The sequence below is a fragment of the Centruroides vittatus genome, unplaced genomic scaffold, assembly GCF_030686945.1.
Source record: "Centruroides vittatus isolate TY-2023 unplaced genomic scaffold, ASM3068694v2 contig_1768, whole genome shotgun sequence".
In the NCBI taxonomy this organism is placed as follows: Eukaryota; Metazoa; Arthropoda; class Arachnida; order Scorpiones; family Buthidae; genus Centruroides; species Centruroides vittatus.
Genome location: NW_027121079.1, coordinates 60,093 through 81,000, shown reverse-complemented (window position 1 = coordinate 81,000; position 20,908 = coordinate 60,093). Strand labels below are relative to the sequence as shown.

Sequence of the window (20,908 nt, the reverse complement as noted above, 5' to 3'; positions counted from 1 at the left end):
CTAGGAACAATATTTGTTTATCTTATATCACATCTACAAACTATGACGTGAGTTAGTGACATGCTACCTCTTCACTTCTGTTAACTTTCAGTGTGTACCCTTGTTTACTATTACAACGCGAACAATAGCACTGAGTTTACTTGCCTGTCTTTGTTAACGCTCTTTCATATTATGGCCGATCGGTCCGACTCCTCAAGCATCTAGACTCGACGCCGTCATTACTCAAGGCCTCCTTGTAAGTTTTATGACGTCACAGTACCGGTCATTTTCTTAACGGATCATCAAAGCGTTACTGTTCATTTATGTTAAATCGAATATTTTTTTATCAGAAGAATTATTTTTAAAATTAATTTATCGATGTAATATTTAAATATTATAAATGTATTAAATAATTTTTGAGTAAAAAATGTTTCATAAATAAAGAACAACACTTCATGATACACTTTTAAATTTATTATATCAACTTTTGAAACAAATAAATATATAAAAAGTCGTGCAATTATTAATTTTTAGCTTACAAAGAATAGTAATTCATTTCAAAAATTTGTATTTATTATTACATATTTACTTCTGTAAATGTATTTACAAAAAATTATTGTATAGATCAGGGGTGGCCAACTTTTGTGTACACAAGATCTACTTTTTAAGATAAAAAGTACATCTTATGTACACAAAAGTTGGCCACCCCTGTTATATTGTATATTTTCAATTTCACTAAACTTAAAATTTTTAATTTTTTTTCACATTCTAAAACCTGCACAACACTAACATAATAACTACCACCATACATTTGGCAATATTATCCAAATCTAGCTTCAAGATTATCCAAGCTCGATTTCGTCGCGGAGCGGTAAATTAGATGGCGGACACATACGAAGCGTGTCACGTGACTACTCAATCGTCTCGGCCACGCCTCACACCTCTGACGTGTTCCTGATGAGTTAATCTCAGAATTAGCTGAACTTTGACGTAATATTTCATATCACGTGATTTCACAGCCTTTGATGAGCCCTGAGTACAGATTAATAAACTTTGCATTAGTTACGTTTCTGGTAATATCGTAACGTTCTACAAGAAACCGCGCCCCGTGTTAATCCTGAAATAACAAACAATTTTAAAAAACTAAGGTAATTAATAATCGAATTACTTTAAAATTCAGATGAAATTCTTATAATCCCTAAATTATCAAATAATTATAAATTTGTTATGTAAATTAACAAAAAATATGATTTTATTTTTTCACTAAAGTTATATAACAATATTATACATATAATTTATATATGATATATGACTAATTCCATGTAAAGACTTTTGTTTGAAAATAAAATGTTTTAATTAAAATAATAGATGAAAAGTGTGTTAGATCAGTACCCAGTGTCAACACTTTATCATTAAATAATGTAGAATTAATTTTGATGCTTTCATATTTTCGAAAGTTCCAAATGATATCACAGAGAAATTCACTTGTTAGACTGATAAAGCATGAGAAATGACGTTCAAAATGAATAAAATGAACCTATACAGGTTAATAAAATTAAAAGAACTGCGAAACTTCTCAAATAACTGGATTGAAATTCTATTCGAATATAAAAGAGTTGTATCGTTTCTTTTTACGTTTTAAGTTAATTAAGAATCTAATATTCGAGATGAGTTGATAATAATGATAATAATAATAAGCGCAGAGCCCAAACGGTTGTTGAAATTTGATACACAGGGTACGTCACGAGAATGTACACTAAGAAGGGATTTATCGAAATTCTCCTCCCCCCGCGGGAGAGAGGGAGAGCACTAAGGCTTATCCTAAAAAACTCAGCTTCTATTGTACAATTTGGTTTTTTGCGTTTTTGACTGCGTTTTTGTAGGGTATGTAATGAGAATGCACATTAAGAAGAGATTTTTGAAAATTTAACTCTCGAGGATAAAGGAGGAGAGAGTTAGTATGCGGCATGGAAAAGCGGTGACGCAAACGCATTTTCGCCGCGCGGCTGCACAACCACCCTACTTACATTTCGGCGCATGCGTACAGCATTCAAGATGGCGAACGATACCGACAATGCCGTTTTCCAAGTGTTTATAATTTTGTTTTGTATGGTTTGCTTTATTTAACTATAAGATTTTGGATGAGAGATATTTTCTTGGATCGAGAAGAACTGGTGTACAAAATATGCTTATTCCTCCATCAAGATCTCTCGATAAAGAATACTATTTCGACTAACATTCGTTTGGATTTTCCTTTGAATTAAATTATATATTATATTTTTATAGAATTTGTGTTAAATATTATCTTTTCTTTATTCTAATGTCAGTCATCTGTAAGAAGCTGACTTTTAGCGGCAATAAGTTAATTGCGCGTCAGAAAAACCTAGAGATCGATCATATGTGGGTGGTGGCGGCAGAGGCAGAGATGACAAGTGTCTAATAAGACCCGTTTATTTTAACAGCAAAAGCAATTTTAACAGTGACGTGCCGTGACATTTGATGATAGAAAAGCTGTGTTTCTGTAAGAAGCCGACTTACAGGGGCAATCAATTAATTGCGCTTCAGGGCCCGTTCGTATTCGTTTGTTCGATAAGCCAGTAAAAACCGTATACTTCTTTAAATGTATTTTTAATAAATTATCCGACGTACTTAATAAATAAAAAAGTTCAATATAATTACCTCCGTTATTAGATTCAATAAATTCCTTAAGCCCTTTAAATGCCAATTCTTGCTTTGAGAAAAAAACATATAACGTCTAATTAAGATTAATTTAGATATATCTATTAATCGTAATTATCTTTTTATAATTTTCAATATTTATTTTATATTGTCTACCAACGTTAAATTCTATTTCGCTTTGATTTCCAAATTGCTTCAATTTTACGAAAGAAACGTCATTCGTCATAAATTTTATCGTCAAAATGTCGAAATTTTTTCTTCACGTATTTATAATTAATTTAGGCATCGGTCTTTCTCTTTTAATAATGTTTTCTTTTTCATTATATGGTCTTGAGCCAAAACTTTTTTTAAATAAATTTTTGAATCACTAGCCACGATATAAGGGCTAAAATTAAAATTATCAGAAAAACTTACTTGGTAAAACAAAATGTGTGACGAATATACATGCCTAGTACTAAAAATTCTTCAATTGTATGAATATACTTTTAATGAAACTTATAATTAAATATAACTTTGTGAAGAAACGTACATAAAAATAACACAATATTTTTTACTTTTTAAATCTTAAAACAATCTACTTAGTGAAATACTGTAGCTCCCTACGAGTGGCTAATGAATGGAATGAGAGACGGTCCAGGTAGGCGTGTGCATGCCAAATCCCGGGGACGCCGATACCGGTCAATGTCAAATGCCTCTTTTGTCGCGTCACTAGTATATCTCAAAGGACGCGACAGGGTTGTTGTAGATTTTAAACGTTTCTAACCATAACTGTAAAAATCTAAATATCTTAAACTTAACGGATTGTCCGTCGTTCGTTTTCTAACTAATTCGTTTTAGGACCAAGTGTTCACGGAAATTTCCAAAATTTACAAAACTCCAACTTTTCGGTCACTCTCATTGAACTGGAAAATTTCTGTCTTTATTACATCTAATATTATGAAGAGATTGGTTCGGTTAAGCTTCTGTTTAAGTAAAATTTCGGCTCTTTCATCAGGGTTTTATTTATGTTTCTAATTCCCTATTCGCTTAATTATTTAACTACTTCTTAAGTAAAAATAAGTCGAAACCGGTTACTTTGTACTTGAATATCTGTAATCTTGGGAAAGAAGTGGAAAGAAATTTTTATGACAACCGATACATAAATCGTAAATTTAAGGAAAATAAATTCTAGAGCTTTTTTTGTACCATTGTACGTCTCATTTATTAAATTTGGTTGTAAATGATGATGCCAAAGTAACAGTTAATTTTTTAAAACACTTACTAGAATTGTACACGTTTTTTCTGCATCCCCTTACAGCTGGGACGTACTAAATCTTAATATCACCGGTTTAACATTGAAATCCGTAAGTAATATAAGATGGGAGAGCGGAATAAACGCAGAATAAATATATCAAATATTTTAATGTATTTTTTTTAACTCCTGTCAACTATACAAAACTATCATAAAAACACGCCAGTAAATTCCTATCGGTTTGGTTAAGTTATAAATCTAGTCTAGGGTAGCCGACCTTTTTTATAACATGGGCCAGCATTGATTAAAAATAAACTAAACTAATAAACAAATTTTATTAGTAATAAAAATTAAGAAAAATCCATATTTAAAAACTCCTGCAATTGAATGAATATTAATGTTATAAACTTTTCAAAATGAATTAATATCTTTAAATTTTATGAAATTTTCGGTCCTTCGACTTTCAAATTTATTTTTGGATCCAGACGAACTCTTTACCGTCGACGCGATCGTCTTCGAGAGTATCGAATTCGACGTTAACGGGAAGTGGAAGGATGAAAAAGTTTTAAGTTTTATGAAAATTTCGGCGAATTTATTAACTGGAATGTGAACTGGACCAGAATTGAGCAAACCTTCCAATCGTAAGTTACGATATCGTAAAATATCTCGTAAATAATAAGATAAAAGGTCGTCTTGGTAAGCAGATGAAGTGGGCAAAATGGCGTCCGAGCATTTGGCGCTGTCGAGTCGATTGTCTGTTTTAAATATTTCTGATTCGAAACGTATATTAATGCTATTATTACATTAACGTCTTATGATTAAGGTCACATTTACGAAACTCATTGTAATATATTTACATATATTAACATTAAAAGAGGAAAAGTCTATTGACAAGGTTTATAATAAGATTTTGGTTAATGTTACCTTAGGTAGCCAAGATGGCCGCTCGTCTCTGAAACAGTGGGGACGCACGTACTAACCTAACGTATCTAATAAATTACCATAATTATTGCCAACCAAAATATTAGGTTAGGTTAGTACGTACAGTACGTGGTCCCCACTGTTTCAGAGACGAGCCGCCATTTTGGCTACCTAAGGTAACATTAACCGGGCAGACCAACATCACGTATCTTCCATTTTGTCGTAGTGTCTGCTTGACAATAATGACATTGTCTTTGAGAGACGCAAATTGCGATCATAATACGCTGCATTTCTCTTATTTGAACATCTAAGTCACTTCTATATTCTCGATTTTCTTCTACTTTTCTCTTTTTTTTTTTTTTTTCCAGCGATATTAAATATTACCTTTAACACTAGAAGAGAAAATGGAGATAAAAGAATAGTTAGATACAATAGATTTCGATTTTACTTTTGAACAAAGTAAAGAAAATTTTGCTGTTGTGTTAAAGAATTGCAAGAAAGAATTAATGAATGAACATGAATGATAAGAAGTTTTGTGTAAGAATCAAATCCGGAACCTTCAGAATATGAAAATGAGAATGATAGAGGTGAGTAAATAGTACTGTTTTCTGAGGTAAAAACACATCCGTGGGAAAGTTTGGAGATAGAAAACAAGCATAGGCCAATTTCTCATAGAGTAATTTTAGGGGACTAGCCCTATATCTCGCGGAAGGTCATATGTAAAGGTACGGTTGTTTTGACTTTTAGCTGGAATAAGTATTCTCTACAGCTCTATTAATGTTCCAACCGTCTCGGCGCTTGAATATGGTATCTCTAGGATTCTGATGTTGCTTTAAGGAGGAGGAAAACAACTAAAATATTAAAATATATAATACGAAATAGGAAAGCATATTTTTATAACTTATGGTCGTATGAGCTTTAAACCGAGATAGGCACGTCATTCTCGATGACAGGAGGATAAAGCCATTTTGGCAGTTTTTTATAAAATTTGGGATTTTGGCCATAGTATTCGTTTTCTATAGGTTAAGCGTCATTTGCAAATGTTCTACGTTTACATTATTCTTTCCAAAATAATAAACTTTATTCATCAAAATTCACGTCTACGGGGGAAAAATGTCGGTATGATTTTGATCAGAGGGGAGTTAACACGAACCGGGCGGATCCATCGTATTTACCGATGTGAAGTGTCAACCAGATGTAAAAGAACGATATTAATGCGACAATTTCGACATTGAACGATAGTGTCGTGATCAGTTGCGGATGGTTCGAGCAGCTTTCACGTGCGGGAGAAGGGAAGGGGAAAAAAGTAGTCGAGTTCGACATTTGAACCCGAGCAGAACTCTAGTCAAGTACGCTTCTATTGTCAATCAGTTACGCCAGAGATTGACGATAATCGAGAACTTACCGTCAGAAAGAAGGAAATATGAGCTAATCCAGGGGTGGCCAACAGTTTTGTCCCCGGGCCGGATTGGAAAGAAAAATTCTTACACGGGCCGGGCGAAATATTAAAATTAAGTCATGTTAAATAACAGAAGTTCATGACGCAGGCGCAATGTCATTTTACAGTGTGAAGAAACGTATCAGCAAAAGAAAAAAAAATAAAAAGGTCGACAGGCAGGCGGCGCTGTACGTCAGTGTTCCGCAAAGTGTGTGCTGCGGCACACTGGTGTACCGTGGTCAATAGTTGGTGTGCCGCGGAAAAATGTCAAGTTTTGTGAAGATAATGCACCTACACATAGCTGAGAGTTATGCGAGCAAAGCGCTTCGTTGCGCGAGGAGCGGGACAGCCCACCCGCGCGCCGCACGCATGCGCGTGTCAATGTGATATTGTAACGCTGCGCCCCGCTTAGTCATCATTGTCACGCGCTTTTGTAAACTGAAACAAATCGCTTTTCGCCAGTAACTAACCGCTAGTTTGTGAATGTGTCGTCGCGAACGTAATTGACTTTTTTTATTACAAATAAACAGACCCTAATACATGTATGTATATATAATGGTGTATATATGTATGTGTATATAAATTCCTTAAACCTACCGCAAGTTCGTCAAGTGAAACTAATGATTCCCAAGAAGCAGAGTCAACGAAGAAAAAACCTAAGCTTGTTAATCGAAAATATGATGAGAGCTAAGTACGTTATGGCTTTATATATTGCGGAGACGAATCAGGCCCAATCCCAGAATGGAGAAACTTTGGGTAATAATTCGATGCTGCCCAGTAAACTTTTACGACATTTAACTACTAAACACCCATCAGTGGCTCAAAAAGACAGTCTTTTTTTAACGTTTGAAAGACCAGTCTAAGAAATAGGTAACTCTTATGAGTTCGTCTTTCAAAACATCAGACAAAGCGCAGAAAGCAAGCTACGTGATCACTAATATGCTTGTTAGAGCCGCCGCAAACTAGCACTTTGCGAGAGCAAAATGCTAGCAAACGTGCCCTAGCATAACCGATAACGTCATAGGCTCCGCCCCTATCTTCTTGCTCACGTGGTTTTTCCTTTGCTAGAACAGCGATACGAGAGTACTCTCGCTGTTCACAGAATTCAACAACGAGAGCATTACGCTAGCAAGAGAGAGCAGCGGAAAATGGATGACTACATAAACATGCCACACGTCGAAAAAGAAATAATAGAATTTTATCGATGTACGTAAATTACATGATTAATACATTCAGTATTGAAAAGAAAATGGTATAAACGTTGTATATTAAAATAGTTATTTATAAATAGACTTAAGCCTGGTTAGGCTTAACTAATAGGCATATTTTTCCCATGCTGTTTCAAAGTTCGGAACGAAAACTGACAAGTATAGGTTATAATAAAATCTTTGTTCTATAGCCAATCCACATCTGGATTCCACTCATGTGGACTAGTTACGCGAGCAAACGTTGTGTAGTTTGCGGCTGCTTCGTGCTCGAGTAGCTCACCTAGCAAAAATGGCTCATAGCATCATGGGAAAAAAGGCGGGGCTTAGGAGCGCGACCGAGAGTACGCTAGCTCTCGCTTCCTGTAGTTTGCGGCGGCTCTTAAATCCAAGAAGCCTGATTCTCTCGCTGAAACTTTAATTTTACCTGTCTGCAAAGAAGTTGTCAAGATTATGATTAGCCAAGAAGCCGTTAAGGAAATCGAAAAAATACCTGCGTTAGCAGATACGATCTCACGTCGAATTAATGATATTTCTCGCGACATTCAATCAACGTTAATTGAAAAATTAAGGCTTAGTGAAGTTTTTGCGCTACAAGTCGACGAGGCTACTGATATCAGTGGTCACGCCCATCTCATATCAAATGTGAGGTACACTGACGAATATGAAATAAAAGAGGACTTTTTATTTTGTCTGCCACTACCTGGTTATACCACTGCAGAAGAAATATTCAAAGTAACAGACCAGTACTTCAGTGAGTATAATTTGGAATGGCACAAATACGTAAGCATCCTGCACGGACGGAACAGCAGCTATGACGGGAAAAATTAGGGGATTTATAACCATGGCTTCTGAAAAAAAACCCTAATATTAAAAATGTACATTGCTTTTTACACAGGGAAGCACAGATGGCGAAGTCTCTGCCTGATGAATTGTTGTCTGTCCTACAAGAAGTCGTCAAAATTGACAATTACATCAAGTCGTGACCGCTGAACTCTCGTCTGTTTAATGCAGTGTGTCAGGAAATGGGAGCAGATCATCAGTCACTTCTGTTTCATACAGAAGTACGATGGCTTTCTCGCGGAAAAGTGCTTTCTCGAATTTACGATGTAAAAAATGAGACCCAGACGTTTTTACAGGCCTAGGGTTCAGATTTTACTTTTCTGTTTAAAAGAGAATGGGTAGCAAAACTTGCATATCTGGCGGATATATTTGCCAGTTTAAGTGAGCTCAACAAAAAACTGCAAGGCAGGAATTCTAATATTTTAACGTTATCGGACAAGATTGGAAGCTTTCGCGCTAAGTTGGTGTTATGGATCAGCCACGGTACCGATGGTAGTAATGAAATGTTCCCAAATGTCATGGCTGCCGATTCAGAAAAAAAGTGCAGGCTTTGATAGTGAAACACTTGGAGCTATTAGGAGAAAAAATGAACTCTTATTTTCCTAAGTGTGACCTGCAACTTATGGACTGGGTACGAAATCCATTTTCAGATAGCATTTCCATTGGACACCTACCGATAAACGAGCAAGAAGAATTCATGGATCCAAAAACTGATCGGACATTAAAACTAAAATTTTCCGAAACAGAGCTAGCACATTTTTGGCTGCATATAAAAAATGAGTATCCACTGCTTTCAAAGCGTGCTATTGCAATTCTCTTACCATTTGCCACGACCTACTTATGCGAATTGGGGTTTTCAACTCTCACTACGATTAAATCAAGAAAAAGAGAACGCCTGAGGACGATCGACCAAGAGATGAGAGCAGCCTTATCAACGATTGTTCCAAATTTTGATCGCCTGTGCTCAGTTAAGCATGTTCACATTTCTCATTAAACACTGTACTGATTTTTATAATAAATAAATATTAAATAAACATTGGTTTTTCCTTTGGTGTACCTCTAAAATTTATTGATTTGGTAGGTGTACCTTGAACACAAAAAGTTTGCGGAAACACTGCTGTACAGTCGAGTCCGCATAAGTCGACACCCCGAGAGGAAGTGAAGATGAGTCGAATTATTTGATATGACGACTAAAGTGAAGTTAAAAAAAACCACAATACTACAATTAGCAAAATACACTACTGCAATGTGCCTCTCTGACCACCCATCACTGGCTCTAAAGTTGGTTTCTACTCCAAGTACCCCATCAATTTTCATCGCCTTTTGTTTCAATATCGGTCCCAAAACAGGAAGATTCGATGAACGAATTTGCTTTAGCCAACGTACGAGAGCATCTTCAAAATCTTTACACTGTGATTCTCTCTGGCATTTTCAAGACAGCCGCGACGAAAATCCAAAAAAAAAGCTTATTAATATCTTCTTTCTTTTTCGGGATTCCCACCAATGTTGTCTTTGGAGGATTCTTCTTGTTCAGCAAATTCGGCTTGCGACGTTTTCTTACATTCAAATTCAGAAACAAGTTCTCATTTTTCCTTCAGCCTAAGCGTTGTTAGCTTTCGGACACTCATTTCCAACAGAAATGTGAAACAGGTGCTACAAATAACGCATGACGTGAGAAAATGCAAAATCGGATTCTGCTGTGATGTAGATTGTACATTTTCTTTCTATTTATCTGTTACTAGCAGACCCGGCCACGCGTTGTTGTGGCTCAAAATGTATCCATTATAAATGTATAACACTTCCCTCGTGGGGGGAATTTCAAAAATCTCTTCTTAGTGTACATTCTCTTGACATACCCTATTAAAACGCAATCGAAAACGCAAAAAGCAGCGTATAAAATAGTATAAATAGAAGCCCAGTTATTCACGGCAAACCTTAATCCTGTCCATCTACCCCCAGTGGGTGGGAATTTCGACACGTATATTATATAAAAACACGTGCGTATTCGAATGCAACGTTGTGTCAACATTTCAAAGGAATCGGTAGGAACAAACGAACATTACATTTTTATTTATATAAATAGATAGAAGACGATCTGCTTTAGTTCATCCTCACAGAAAAACATAATGCCTCACAAAAAAGCAAACTTAAGTCGTCGTACTCGCGGAGTTAGCGCCATTTGTTGGACATAAAAGCCTTAATTCTAGATGATATCTTTTAATTTATACGAATGTTTAGCAAAATAATATACAGCCTATGTCCACCCTGAAGGTACATTCTAAATATTGGCAAAAGAATTTTTCAAATCGGATGAGTAGTTTTGGAGATTACCTGCTACATCCAAACTTACCTCTTTATAATATTAGTATAGATTATTGTGAAGGACGAATAGACGAAAATTTTATCTTAAACTTTAATCACTTTAAATTTGAACCGTTTAAAATTCGATCATTTTATCAAAGAGAAAGGTGAAAATTCATAAAAATTAATCCTCACGGACTTGTTTCCTTGTTGAGGATGACCCATGTAGTGTGACATCAGGAACTTTCGATAAATTTCAAGTGTTGGACTCCAGTTCCTTAACAGCAATCTCCTGACCTCGTGGATAAAACCCACGAGGAGGCCAAATAACAAGAGAGGCCAATAACAAATCCAGGCAGTCGTCATCTGGTCGTTCAACACGGGCCCAAATCCTATAGAGAAATTACTTGGAAAAATCTCTGCAACCACCAAGCATATTACCAGGGCGTTACCCAACCTGGTGATCCGTTGGATATTCCTCTGTGGACTTTTCTATTCTTCTGTGGACTATTCCATCCAAGACGTCGTTGTTGAATATCAATTAATCGGATTCGTCTGCCACACTCCAAGTCAAGAAATCCAGTATCTCCAGTCTCTTAAAGGGGTATACACGCGAGTCGTTTGTAAACTTTCTCTCTCGGAATGGCAAAATACGACCGGTCTCGCAATGACCATTGGAAAATGTAACCCTGTTTAGTACTGCCTGTTTACCTGTATTTACTTTTGTTAATATTAAATTATTATTACTATTAATCAAATTTGGAGACAAGTCTGCCCAAGAGGGACCACCATCGGACGGAAAAATCGACAAAAAAAAAAAAATTATTATTACTAGTTAACAGGGATTCCGAGCGAATCATTCTCTACTCACCTCTACTCCGAATTCGACCGCTCGCGTGACGTAATAACTCACCGTCTCGGCTTCCGGGTCCTTAGCGACTCGGTGGTGTCACATCCTGACGTGGTATCAAAGAGACACAGACCCTAAGGTCACATTATTTTATATATAAAAATACATAAAATGTTTATACATATTAAAAAAATGCATTTATTAATAAATAAGTCGACTCCTCTCTTGAAAAAAATGAGTTCACACCGCACATTGGGGTGTGAACTCATTTTTCTCAAGAGGAGAGTCGACTTATCAGCATGTGAATGTGGAGAGCATGTGAATGTGAAAGGGGAAACGACTTAATTTTGTGATTCGTGTGTGTCATTTGACTACTACTTATAGAAATTAAAGTTATTAAGTACCGAAACTTTGGTTTCATTCCTACTTTTATATAATCTGTAAGCATAAAACTAATTAGTGGGAAACTTAACTAAAAACAATTCGAATTCGCTTTATAACCCTACTACTTACTGTAATACCTGGTAAGCAGATATCATGTGGCGCTTTTTCTAAGCACAATTCCTCAATACATGCTATCCCTCAATATTCACATAACACATATTTCTCTAAAACAATTTTCTTTTATTTGTTTTGATATTATTTTAAGGCTATATTTCTCTTTGCAATAAAATAATTTGTTTATTGACAGAAAACTTTACACTCATTGGAAGTGTTTTGAAACTCTCAGTCGATGATTGCAAATGGTTCTTATTTTTACGTGTTATTCGAATCCGAATTAATATTGTCGTTGAAATAATTTTCAGCTGTAAAAGGAAAACCAGTTGTGTATTTAAGTAAATTGTAGAGGAAATGGTAATTCGAATAAGTGCTGCACAGAAGCTTATTTTTCTGGTTTCTGTAAAAAACTTATAGAAGAAAAGGCGAAATTGCAGACGAATATCAGAAATCTTTGGCCTAGAAACTCTTAACTCGGGTTGAAACACACGCACGTTCGATGCGAAACCGAAAGATTGGTTGTTCTTAACGACTGACGTGCAATGAAACGTGATAAGTTGGTTGTGAAATGTCCAGTCGATGATGTCAGTTCGAACGACATTTCCTCCAATAGCGAGTAAGTGCGACGAAAATACGAAACTCGTAGAGAGGATCTGTAACGATTGCTATTCGATTAGATAATCGGGCGATTAGGAAATTACTTTGTCGTGTCAGAATGGCCGAGTGGTCTAAGGCGCCAGACTTAAGATGTGGTTTTCATATGAAGGCGTGGGTTCGAACCCCACTTGTGATAGATTGTTTTGCTCGATTTATCGGGTTCGATTTGCATTCGGGATGTTGTATATTCGCGGTAATTTCGGAAATCGTTTATACGTCTCTTTTGTTACAACAGTTTTTGGTAATTCGAAGTTATGAACAGAATGTTATTTTAAGACTTTATGGCCTGAATTTCTCTCTGACATTTAAAATATGTCTGTACATTGTCATCAAAGTGGACTGTTTGTTAAAGCGAAATGTTCGGGACAGATGACAGTGTTATTGTATTGTAAAGAATGTCGTCTTTAATATTTAAAAATCCGTTTTGTCGAAACTGTTTAACTTTACTCGAAATAAAATATTAATAGCTTTATTATAATTGATTTATATTTGCTACGATTACTAACATAATTTTACGTTGGTTTCAGTCGATTCGTCTTAAAGGTAATAAAGACTCGTAAAGTTTATAAATTAATTGTTGAAGTTCAGACCATTTATAAAAGTATACAATATTTTGGTTATGTTTTGATAATACTCTTAACTTCAATGTAGAAGGTATCCTGAGTCATCATGAAAATTTATGAATTAAAATGTACACATTGCAACCAAAGATGGAACCAAAGTTTCGTTGTTTCAAGAAATATAAAGTTCGCGAAATTTTTTTATATCTTTGTCTTTTAATATTGTACTATATATATATATATATATATATATGGGAAGCAAAGCGCCATCGGACGACGAAAGACGAAGAACGAGAACGAGACGAGAACGAGACGAGACGAGACGAGATTTGAGAGTAGCCAGACGACGTTTGAGAGAAAAGGCGGGAAGAAGACGGAAGACGAGTCCAGACGGGACTTCATTTTTCTTTTCCACTAAGACGAGACGATTCAAATTTAATGTTCAATGTTTATGTCGTTAATTGTAATGTCTAGTGTCACAATTAAATGTTAGTTTAGTAAGCAATTAAGTGTCTTTACTGGACTAAGCACAAGCGAAGTTACAAAAGTAGGAACAAGACGAAAAGAAAGTCCTATATATATATATAGTATAATAAAAAAAAGAAAATATGAAAAATTATATGTATATGTGATATTTCTCTAGACCTTATCTAGTCTTTCGTCACCTCGATAAAGAGAAGGGGCTAATCAAAGAGCAATGAAAGGAAGTTGGGATCAATCGATATGATTCAATTTGGAGATCCACTTTTTGAAATCCCGGATGCCAAAGAGAAAACAGGGATTTCTCTCCTCAATGTTAAGTAACATGTTCCATCCTGTCCTTTCGTATTTGTATGCCCCGCAGCCTTCTCATTCATCGATCGGCTTGTTGCCATATTTCACTGATCCATTGATCGACCACTACCTCTCCCGCTTGTGTCTCAATAATCGGCTACAGCGCTGCCTGAAGGCCGACGGGTCGACGAGGGAAACATAATAAGAGACACGCTCTCTCTCATTTCTTTTGAACTATCTTGAGAAAATACTTATGAAGCTTATATAAATTTGTAAGATTTCAATTTTCTTTCTAAATAAACGGTAAAGTTGACACAACTTAGTGTCTAATCCACACCCACGTTTCTCTTCTAATCACTTCTTTATTTTGACTTTGATTTTCCCTCCTCTTTCGCCAATCTATCCCCTTTCTTCAGTTATCAAGTCTTGCAAGTTCCGTAAAAAATTCCGAAATATATTAGTTTGTTATTATCCAGTGAAACAACGACCAATTTTTTTGAATATAATTGGTTAAAAAGGTGTTAGCCGCACTATCTTCTACTTAGTTGATAACGCAGGGTGTGAGCTACAAGACTGTTGACCGTGAATCGTTACCGAAATATATCAGAATAGCGACTCCGATAAAACAAAAATATCGAAGCAACCTGTCAGCAATGCCCATGCCCATTGAAAAACACACAGATTACACACGAGTAATTACATTTAATAACTCAAGTTATCAATACCTTTTTGAGAGGTGGGTCAAATTTTGTTCATTATTTTTTTTTAGTACTAGCTCGTGGGTCACTAAGTCAGCGACGTCACTTGGAAAGGGGGCAGGAGGATGGTTAAAAACTACTTTTTTATAGTTCTAACTTTTAAAATACTCCAAAAAGTTTACGTTTTCTTTTTGTTCTGCAATTCTTACTTTTGCAAGTGAAAAGCGAAAAATAAAGGTTGACGTCAAAAAATTCTAATATCAATGGGGTGATTCCACGAATTACCACAACAGGTGACACCACGGCCAGCTGGCAGTCGCCCCAGCACTGAGTATTTTAATGAACAAGGGATATATAAAATCATATATATATATTATTATTTATTAATTATTAGATATTGTTACAGGTATGTGTATGTATAATAAAGTCAATAATAAACTTGAAGTATAGTAAATGAGAAATCTGTTGTTTATTTTCAGATAGTTTCTTAATACACCATTGTTAAAGGGAGTATAGAATAAAAGTCTCGGAACACGATGTTGAATAATGACGTTGATTTATGGTAATCTGGTCTAGACAAGACGAACAAAAATGGAAATGTTAGTAAGGTACAGTACAAGGTTCGTTCAACATCGAACAAAAGACGGTGTCGAATTGTATTAATAAACAACAGTCTTTCTCGGAAGCCAATCTGGTTTAATTTCACTGGTAACAGAGAAAGACCGGTCAGGCATCGAGAAATAACCAATAAAGTAACGATTTTCGAGTTTACAAGATATTTAAACCCAGGCCACAAGGACACTACGTTCTTTGTCATGTCGTCCCGCGAGGCTATGCCCCTCCCTGGGGTGTTTCCCGAAAGAACCCATTTTCGTCCTTTTCTTATATATATTTCAACAGTTATAGAATTTCGTTGAGAGAAACATTAGAAATTCCATCTGCATTCACCGGATATCTTTTCCAGTTCGAAAACTGGACATAGAATGCAGCGTCCGTTCAACGATAGAAAACCATCTTTATCCCTCTGCTACTTTTGAATAAGGTTTCTCTAACAGGGAATCACCAGCGACCGACGAGCAGACTCTGTCCCGGCATATTGAGTGGACTGGTCCAGGAACACTGTGAGTTTGGTAGTGGGTTCGCGTCACGCTCGGACAGGCTGTCCACGTAAAGTTTTCTGGGTTTTCTCCATGTCTGTAACGCCGAAATAGAAACCAGTTTCCTTTTAAAAGACCTCCCAGAAGGCACCCCCTAGGCAGATCGCCCAAGTGTTACGTTGCCATAACTGAAACGAAACGTAAACAAAAATAAATTGATTTATAGAAATGCAATCGATATTTCCGAATGGGATGTAAGACATGATGTACAGTACGTTAGAAGTATTTGAAAAAAGTACCGATTTATTTAGCAATTGATCAGACGACCTAGAAGTGTATACTTCTAGGCCGTTCTAGCGAACGAACAAACATACATACTCATTTATAATCGCACACGTCTTTCTTTATAGTTACCCACAAAAAAAAACCCCCAAAATAAAATTGATTGACATGCGTAATGTTTAGCACGCGCTGCGATTCCGTAAGCGCGTTTTTTATTGTTGCATAAACAATAAGTTTTAAGATTGTTGAAGAGCGATTGTTCGGCGATTGTTGAGAAGATTTATTGAAAGTGAAAGGCGTTTATCGAAGTTTAGCTGTGTTTAAAAAGATGGATTTTATAGGTAAGTTAAATTATTTTTATCGTATAATTATATTAACTATTTAGTAACGCGTTGGCAATGAATATAAAGACACGCAATTAATAGTAATTTTCTACGGGATGTTTTAAAATCCCAATAAAAATGTTATACTGTGGAACGATATTTCACATTGCATTCATTGATTTTGAGTACATTTCAGGTTTTGGTCATTGAACAATGCTATATTTTATATTTACAAAATGTTTTGAATCTATTACATTATTTATCGATAGTGCCGAATACAGATACAGCAAATAAATCGATTTTCACCGCTAGATAAGTGAAAACAATGCCCATTTATAAGATAAAACTTGTAACGAAAGAGTAACAAATGTGGCAATTATTTTTAATTGGTTAAAATTATCCATCGATTTCCCTTTATTTTTTATCGTTGTTTCTCGAGTATAAAGATATAAATGAACATTTGATTATTTACAATTTTGAAGTTAATCTACAAACTGAATATTTAAAACACATCTTGTCAGGCTTTTTATTAAATTGTATAAATGAATATGAAGTAAACTCCTGAGTATAGGCTAATAAATATTTCGACTGAGAATAACTATTCAGTTGACTTTATGATTGAAACAATTTAGACTTTCCACACAACTAATAATGTCAAATCACAATGCACTACTTATGCTTTTATATCACGTTTAAATTAAATAATTCCTAAGCAGAAATTAATTGATTTTTTTACTTTTAATTTTAATTATTGTGGATTTGCTATAGAATAAAGTTTCAAAATATTTTTTAGAATAACAATTTCATCTGTTTATTTGGCGTAAAGTGTTTGTCATTTGCTTTGTTTTTTTTCTCAAATTCCTATATAATTTTTAATTCAGGCAAGGAGAGTGTTGGAAAAGAAGATTGTGAGCAAAGAGAAAGAAGATTGCAAGAATCGGTAGAATGGGACATTATAGTAAGCATCCTCATGGATTTGGCACGCAAAAAAAGAGAAGAAGCAAAATGGTCTTTTTCTGTAAGTTACAGTTCAATGGAAATAATTGAAACTGATTTCATAATTCTTATCATTTAAAGGTTTACAACTAAAAAACCCATCACAATCTTATAAAATGTATTATTTAAAATGGCTGCAAATTGTTTATTTATTATTAAATAAATTAATATTTTCTGAGTCAATAAGAAAAAACGGTTCGAGTACTGTAAGATTATTATATCAAAAATCAGAATTTTTCACTTTTTACAGGCTGCTGATGAAAAAATGAGCACAGACCATCAAGCATTGGCGTCAAATGGAAAAAGAATAGTATGGGGTGAAGGTGAGGTCACAAAGAGATTATAAAATAATTTATTTAAAAATGATTAAATAATAATTTGATGTTAAATTCATAGTGTTAAAATCTCTTTAAATTAAGAAAGTTAATATTAATTATTCATCCGCAGTCTTTGACGTGTGTTAAATGTCGTAGTCGATATTCGAAACAACTTGAAAATATAGCATTAATTTCAAAATGTTTATTTAAACAAAGATTGAATTTATTTCGTCAAAAATAATTTAGAAAATTATTTTTGTTACTTAAGTGTAATATGTGTCTGTCTATTTCGTTTAATATCTGAGAATACGCTAACATTAAGAGAAAAAGTTTGCACAATAACTTCTATGTAAGGGGCATCGATACTATTCAATTTTGGTAACTAAAGGTCGAGGGGTGGGAGAATAGACGTAGTTCGTGCATGATATTTTCAGAGGGATCACACTTAATGAAGATTTTACACATTTTACAATATGTAAAATGTGAAATAAACGCTTGTGGAAACTGTGAAATGGACAATTAAAATCGAATTGTCGTGTCTTCTGATAACTTTTATTATCTCAAAAAACGCCCTCGTAAGTGTACACGAACTTCCGGTCTAGACCAGAAGTCGAGTGATTTCGATTGAAATATTTTCCTCCCAACGCAGTTACGTAGATTCTGTCATTATTAAAAAAGTATGATGTACAGGGGCAAGACACTACTAATTTGAGATGAAAAACGCATATTTTAAATTAAATTCATAAAGAATACGATGAAAAATTGCAGACCGGATGTGTGGCATCACAATATCTTCACAATTAAACTTGTTTAATACTTAAGAAATGAAATTAATTATTAATAAACAATTTCTGGTGCAGATGTTTGGTTTTTTACTTTAGTGTTTTCGATTATCAGAAACAAGAAAATATGCCTTTGTATTATCGACGCAAATTTCTATTTTTGAATGTCTACCTCTCAATTTGACGCGATGGCAAACGAAAATTCAATTTAATTACGTGTATATAAACTCAATGGGCTTGTTATAAATAACATCCGGTATATCAGCACAAAATGTAACAATGAAATTAACTTTAAAAGAAGAGATAATCCGTGAAACACAAACAGAGAAACACAGTGCACTTCACTCTTAATACTCCGTTTATTGTATGTTTGATTTTTTGATTCATTCAGAACGGGAAAATCCTGAGCATATATTTATATTCACAGTGATTGCATTTTTGTAACTTACTGTTTATACATGTGTACTGCTTCGTCATTTCATTTATAGTTTAAACATTATATGTGTATATATTTATAAACGTTTTATCCTGGCTTAATTTGTAAGAATGAAGGAATATTTAAATAAAAACGAATATTTCACAGTAACAAAGATATTTTACAATGCTACATTTGTATTTTCTACCATTAACTTATTTATAGTTAATAGCAGAACTATGATATTATATTACAAAAAGACTAAAATGCAAATTATAAAATTATTTTCTTTTAGATAATACAATGGAAGCGATCAGACAAATGTCTGAAGCAGTGGAAATGTCCAGAGTAATAATAGAATTTGATAAAATGAAAGAGAATGACGAAAAGATCTTTAGACGAATCCATAGCAGAAGATGAGGATGATGATACAGTAAGATAATATTTTCTAATTTTCCTTACTTTACACTTATAAACCCATTGTCGTTCCTTGCTAAACTTTCAATCGTATTTTGGTATTTTAAGATTTTCATGTCTAAAATAATCTCATACATTTTATATGATTCACCTTACAAAGTTTATGATCAAATTTTGAAAATATTTAAATATTGATTTGAAAATGGCCAATTTAACGAAAAGTCTAATCGAAAACAATACACAAAATAACACCTTTTACTTATAGCTGAGATAATTTTAATTAGAAAACTAACGTTTTCGGCTTACTCAATAAGCCATCTTTAGGTTCTAACATTCGAAAAAAGGAACATTATCGTTCCATTGACAGAATACAAATATTTGAAAAAAAATTCAAACCGTTAGTAACGAACAAAAAAAAGAAAAACATGGTAATATAAGTAAATAAATATAAAAATAAATAAAAACAAAAAAGGAAGAACATGGTAATACAAATAAATAAATATACAAAAACAAAAAATAAGAACAAAGTAATATAAATAAATAAATATACAATCAAATCGTTATAGTGGGAAACGATTCCACTGGTGATGCTTTTTTTAAGAAGAGTGGCAGATTATCGAGGAATGATGCCAAAACAAGCTAAGACAAGCCTACGAGTTCGTCATACATCTCTTAACTACGAATTTCCAAGCTGTTGGTAGGCTGTCAGCGTCCCTCGCATTTATGCATGCCTCTCCCAACTTGCTTTTATAAATTTCAATTTTTTCTGCGGTGCCTGCTAATGTTGGGGAGCTCAAGGGTTTTACAATATCCGCTTCCTCCCATTTAACTACTGAGTTAATTATGTCAAATGAGTCAAATTGTGTAAAATGAGTGCAAAGTGTTTTTGTCCGGAGCTTTTTTACGAACACTTTAGTTCATTACTGAAAGACATTGCAAACCGCAAGGAAACCAGAATAGTTCTAAAAAGAGCTCCGAACCTATACACAATCTTAAGAAATGATAAGGAGCGTATCAAAAAGGAAGAAAAAGCAGGAGTATACAAAATCCCGTACGAGAACGCGGAGCTGGGTATCGAAAAAGACTACATTGGAGTCACAACAAAAACTTTAGGGAAAAGACTTAAGGAACACAAGTATGATGTCAGGAAAGGCTCCAACGCAACAGTACTTTCGCAATACGCGCAGACCCAGGGCTCAGTAGTTGAATGGGAGGAAGCGGTTACTGTAAAACCTCTGAGCTCCCCAACATTAGCAGGCACCGCAGAAAAAATTGAAATTTATAAAAGCAAGTTGGGAGAGGCATGCATAAATGCGAGGGACGCTGACAGCCTACCAACAGCTTGGAAATTCGTAGTTAAGAGATGTATGACGAACTTGTAGGCTTGTCTTAGCTTGTTTTGGCATCATTCCTCGATAATCTGCCACTCTTCTTAAAAAAAGCATCACCAGTGGAATCGTTTCCCACTATAATGATTTGATTGTATATTTATTTATTTATATTACTTTGTTTTTATTTTTTGTTTTTGTATATTTATTTATTTGTATTACCATGTTCTTCCTTTTTTTGTTTTTATTTACTTTTATATTTATTTACTTATATTACCATGTTTTTCTTTTTTTGTCCGTTACTAACGGTTTGAATT

The 20,908-nt window shown here is 34.5% G+C and overlaps 1 protein-coding gene and 1 non-coding gene across 2 annotated transcripts; both read left to right on the top strand.

Annotated features, from left to right (window-relative positions):
- Positions 1 to 7,906: 7,906 nt before the first annotated feature.
- LOC136969227 (zinc finger BED domain-containing protein 5-like) lies at positions 7,907 to 19,266 on the top strand. The gene is made up of 4 exons (XM_067263317.1): positions 7,907 to 8,207; positions 17,218 to 17,354; positions 17,583 to 17,655; positions 19,142 to 19,266. The coding sequence occupies exons 1-4, from the start codon at positions 7,907 to 7,909 to the stop codon at positions 19,264 to 19,266; spliced, it is 636 nt and encodes a 211-aa protein (XP_067119418.1).
- Positions 12,655 to 12,738, top strand: TRNAL-UAA (transfer RNA leucine (anticodon UAA)). Its single transcript has one exon. It is a non-coding gene; the product is annotated as a tRNA-Leu (tRNA).
- Positions 19,267 to 20,908: the final 1,642 nt, after the last annotated feature.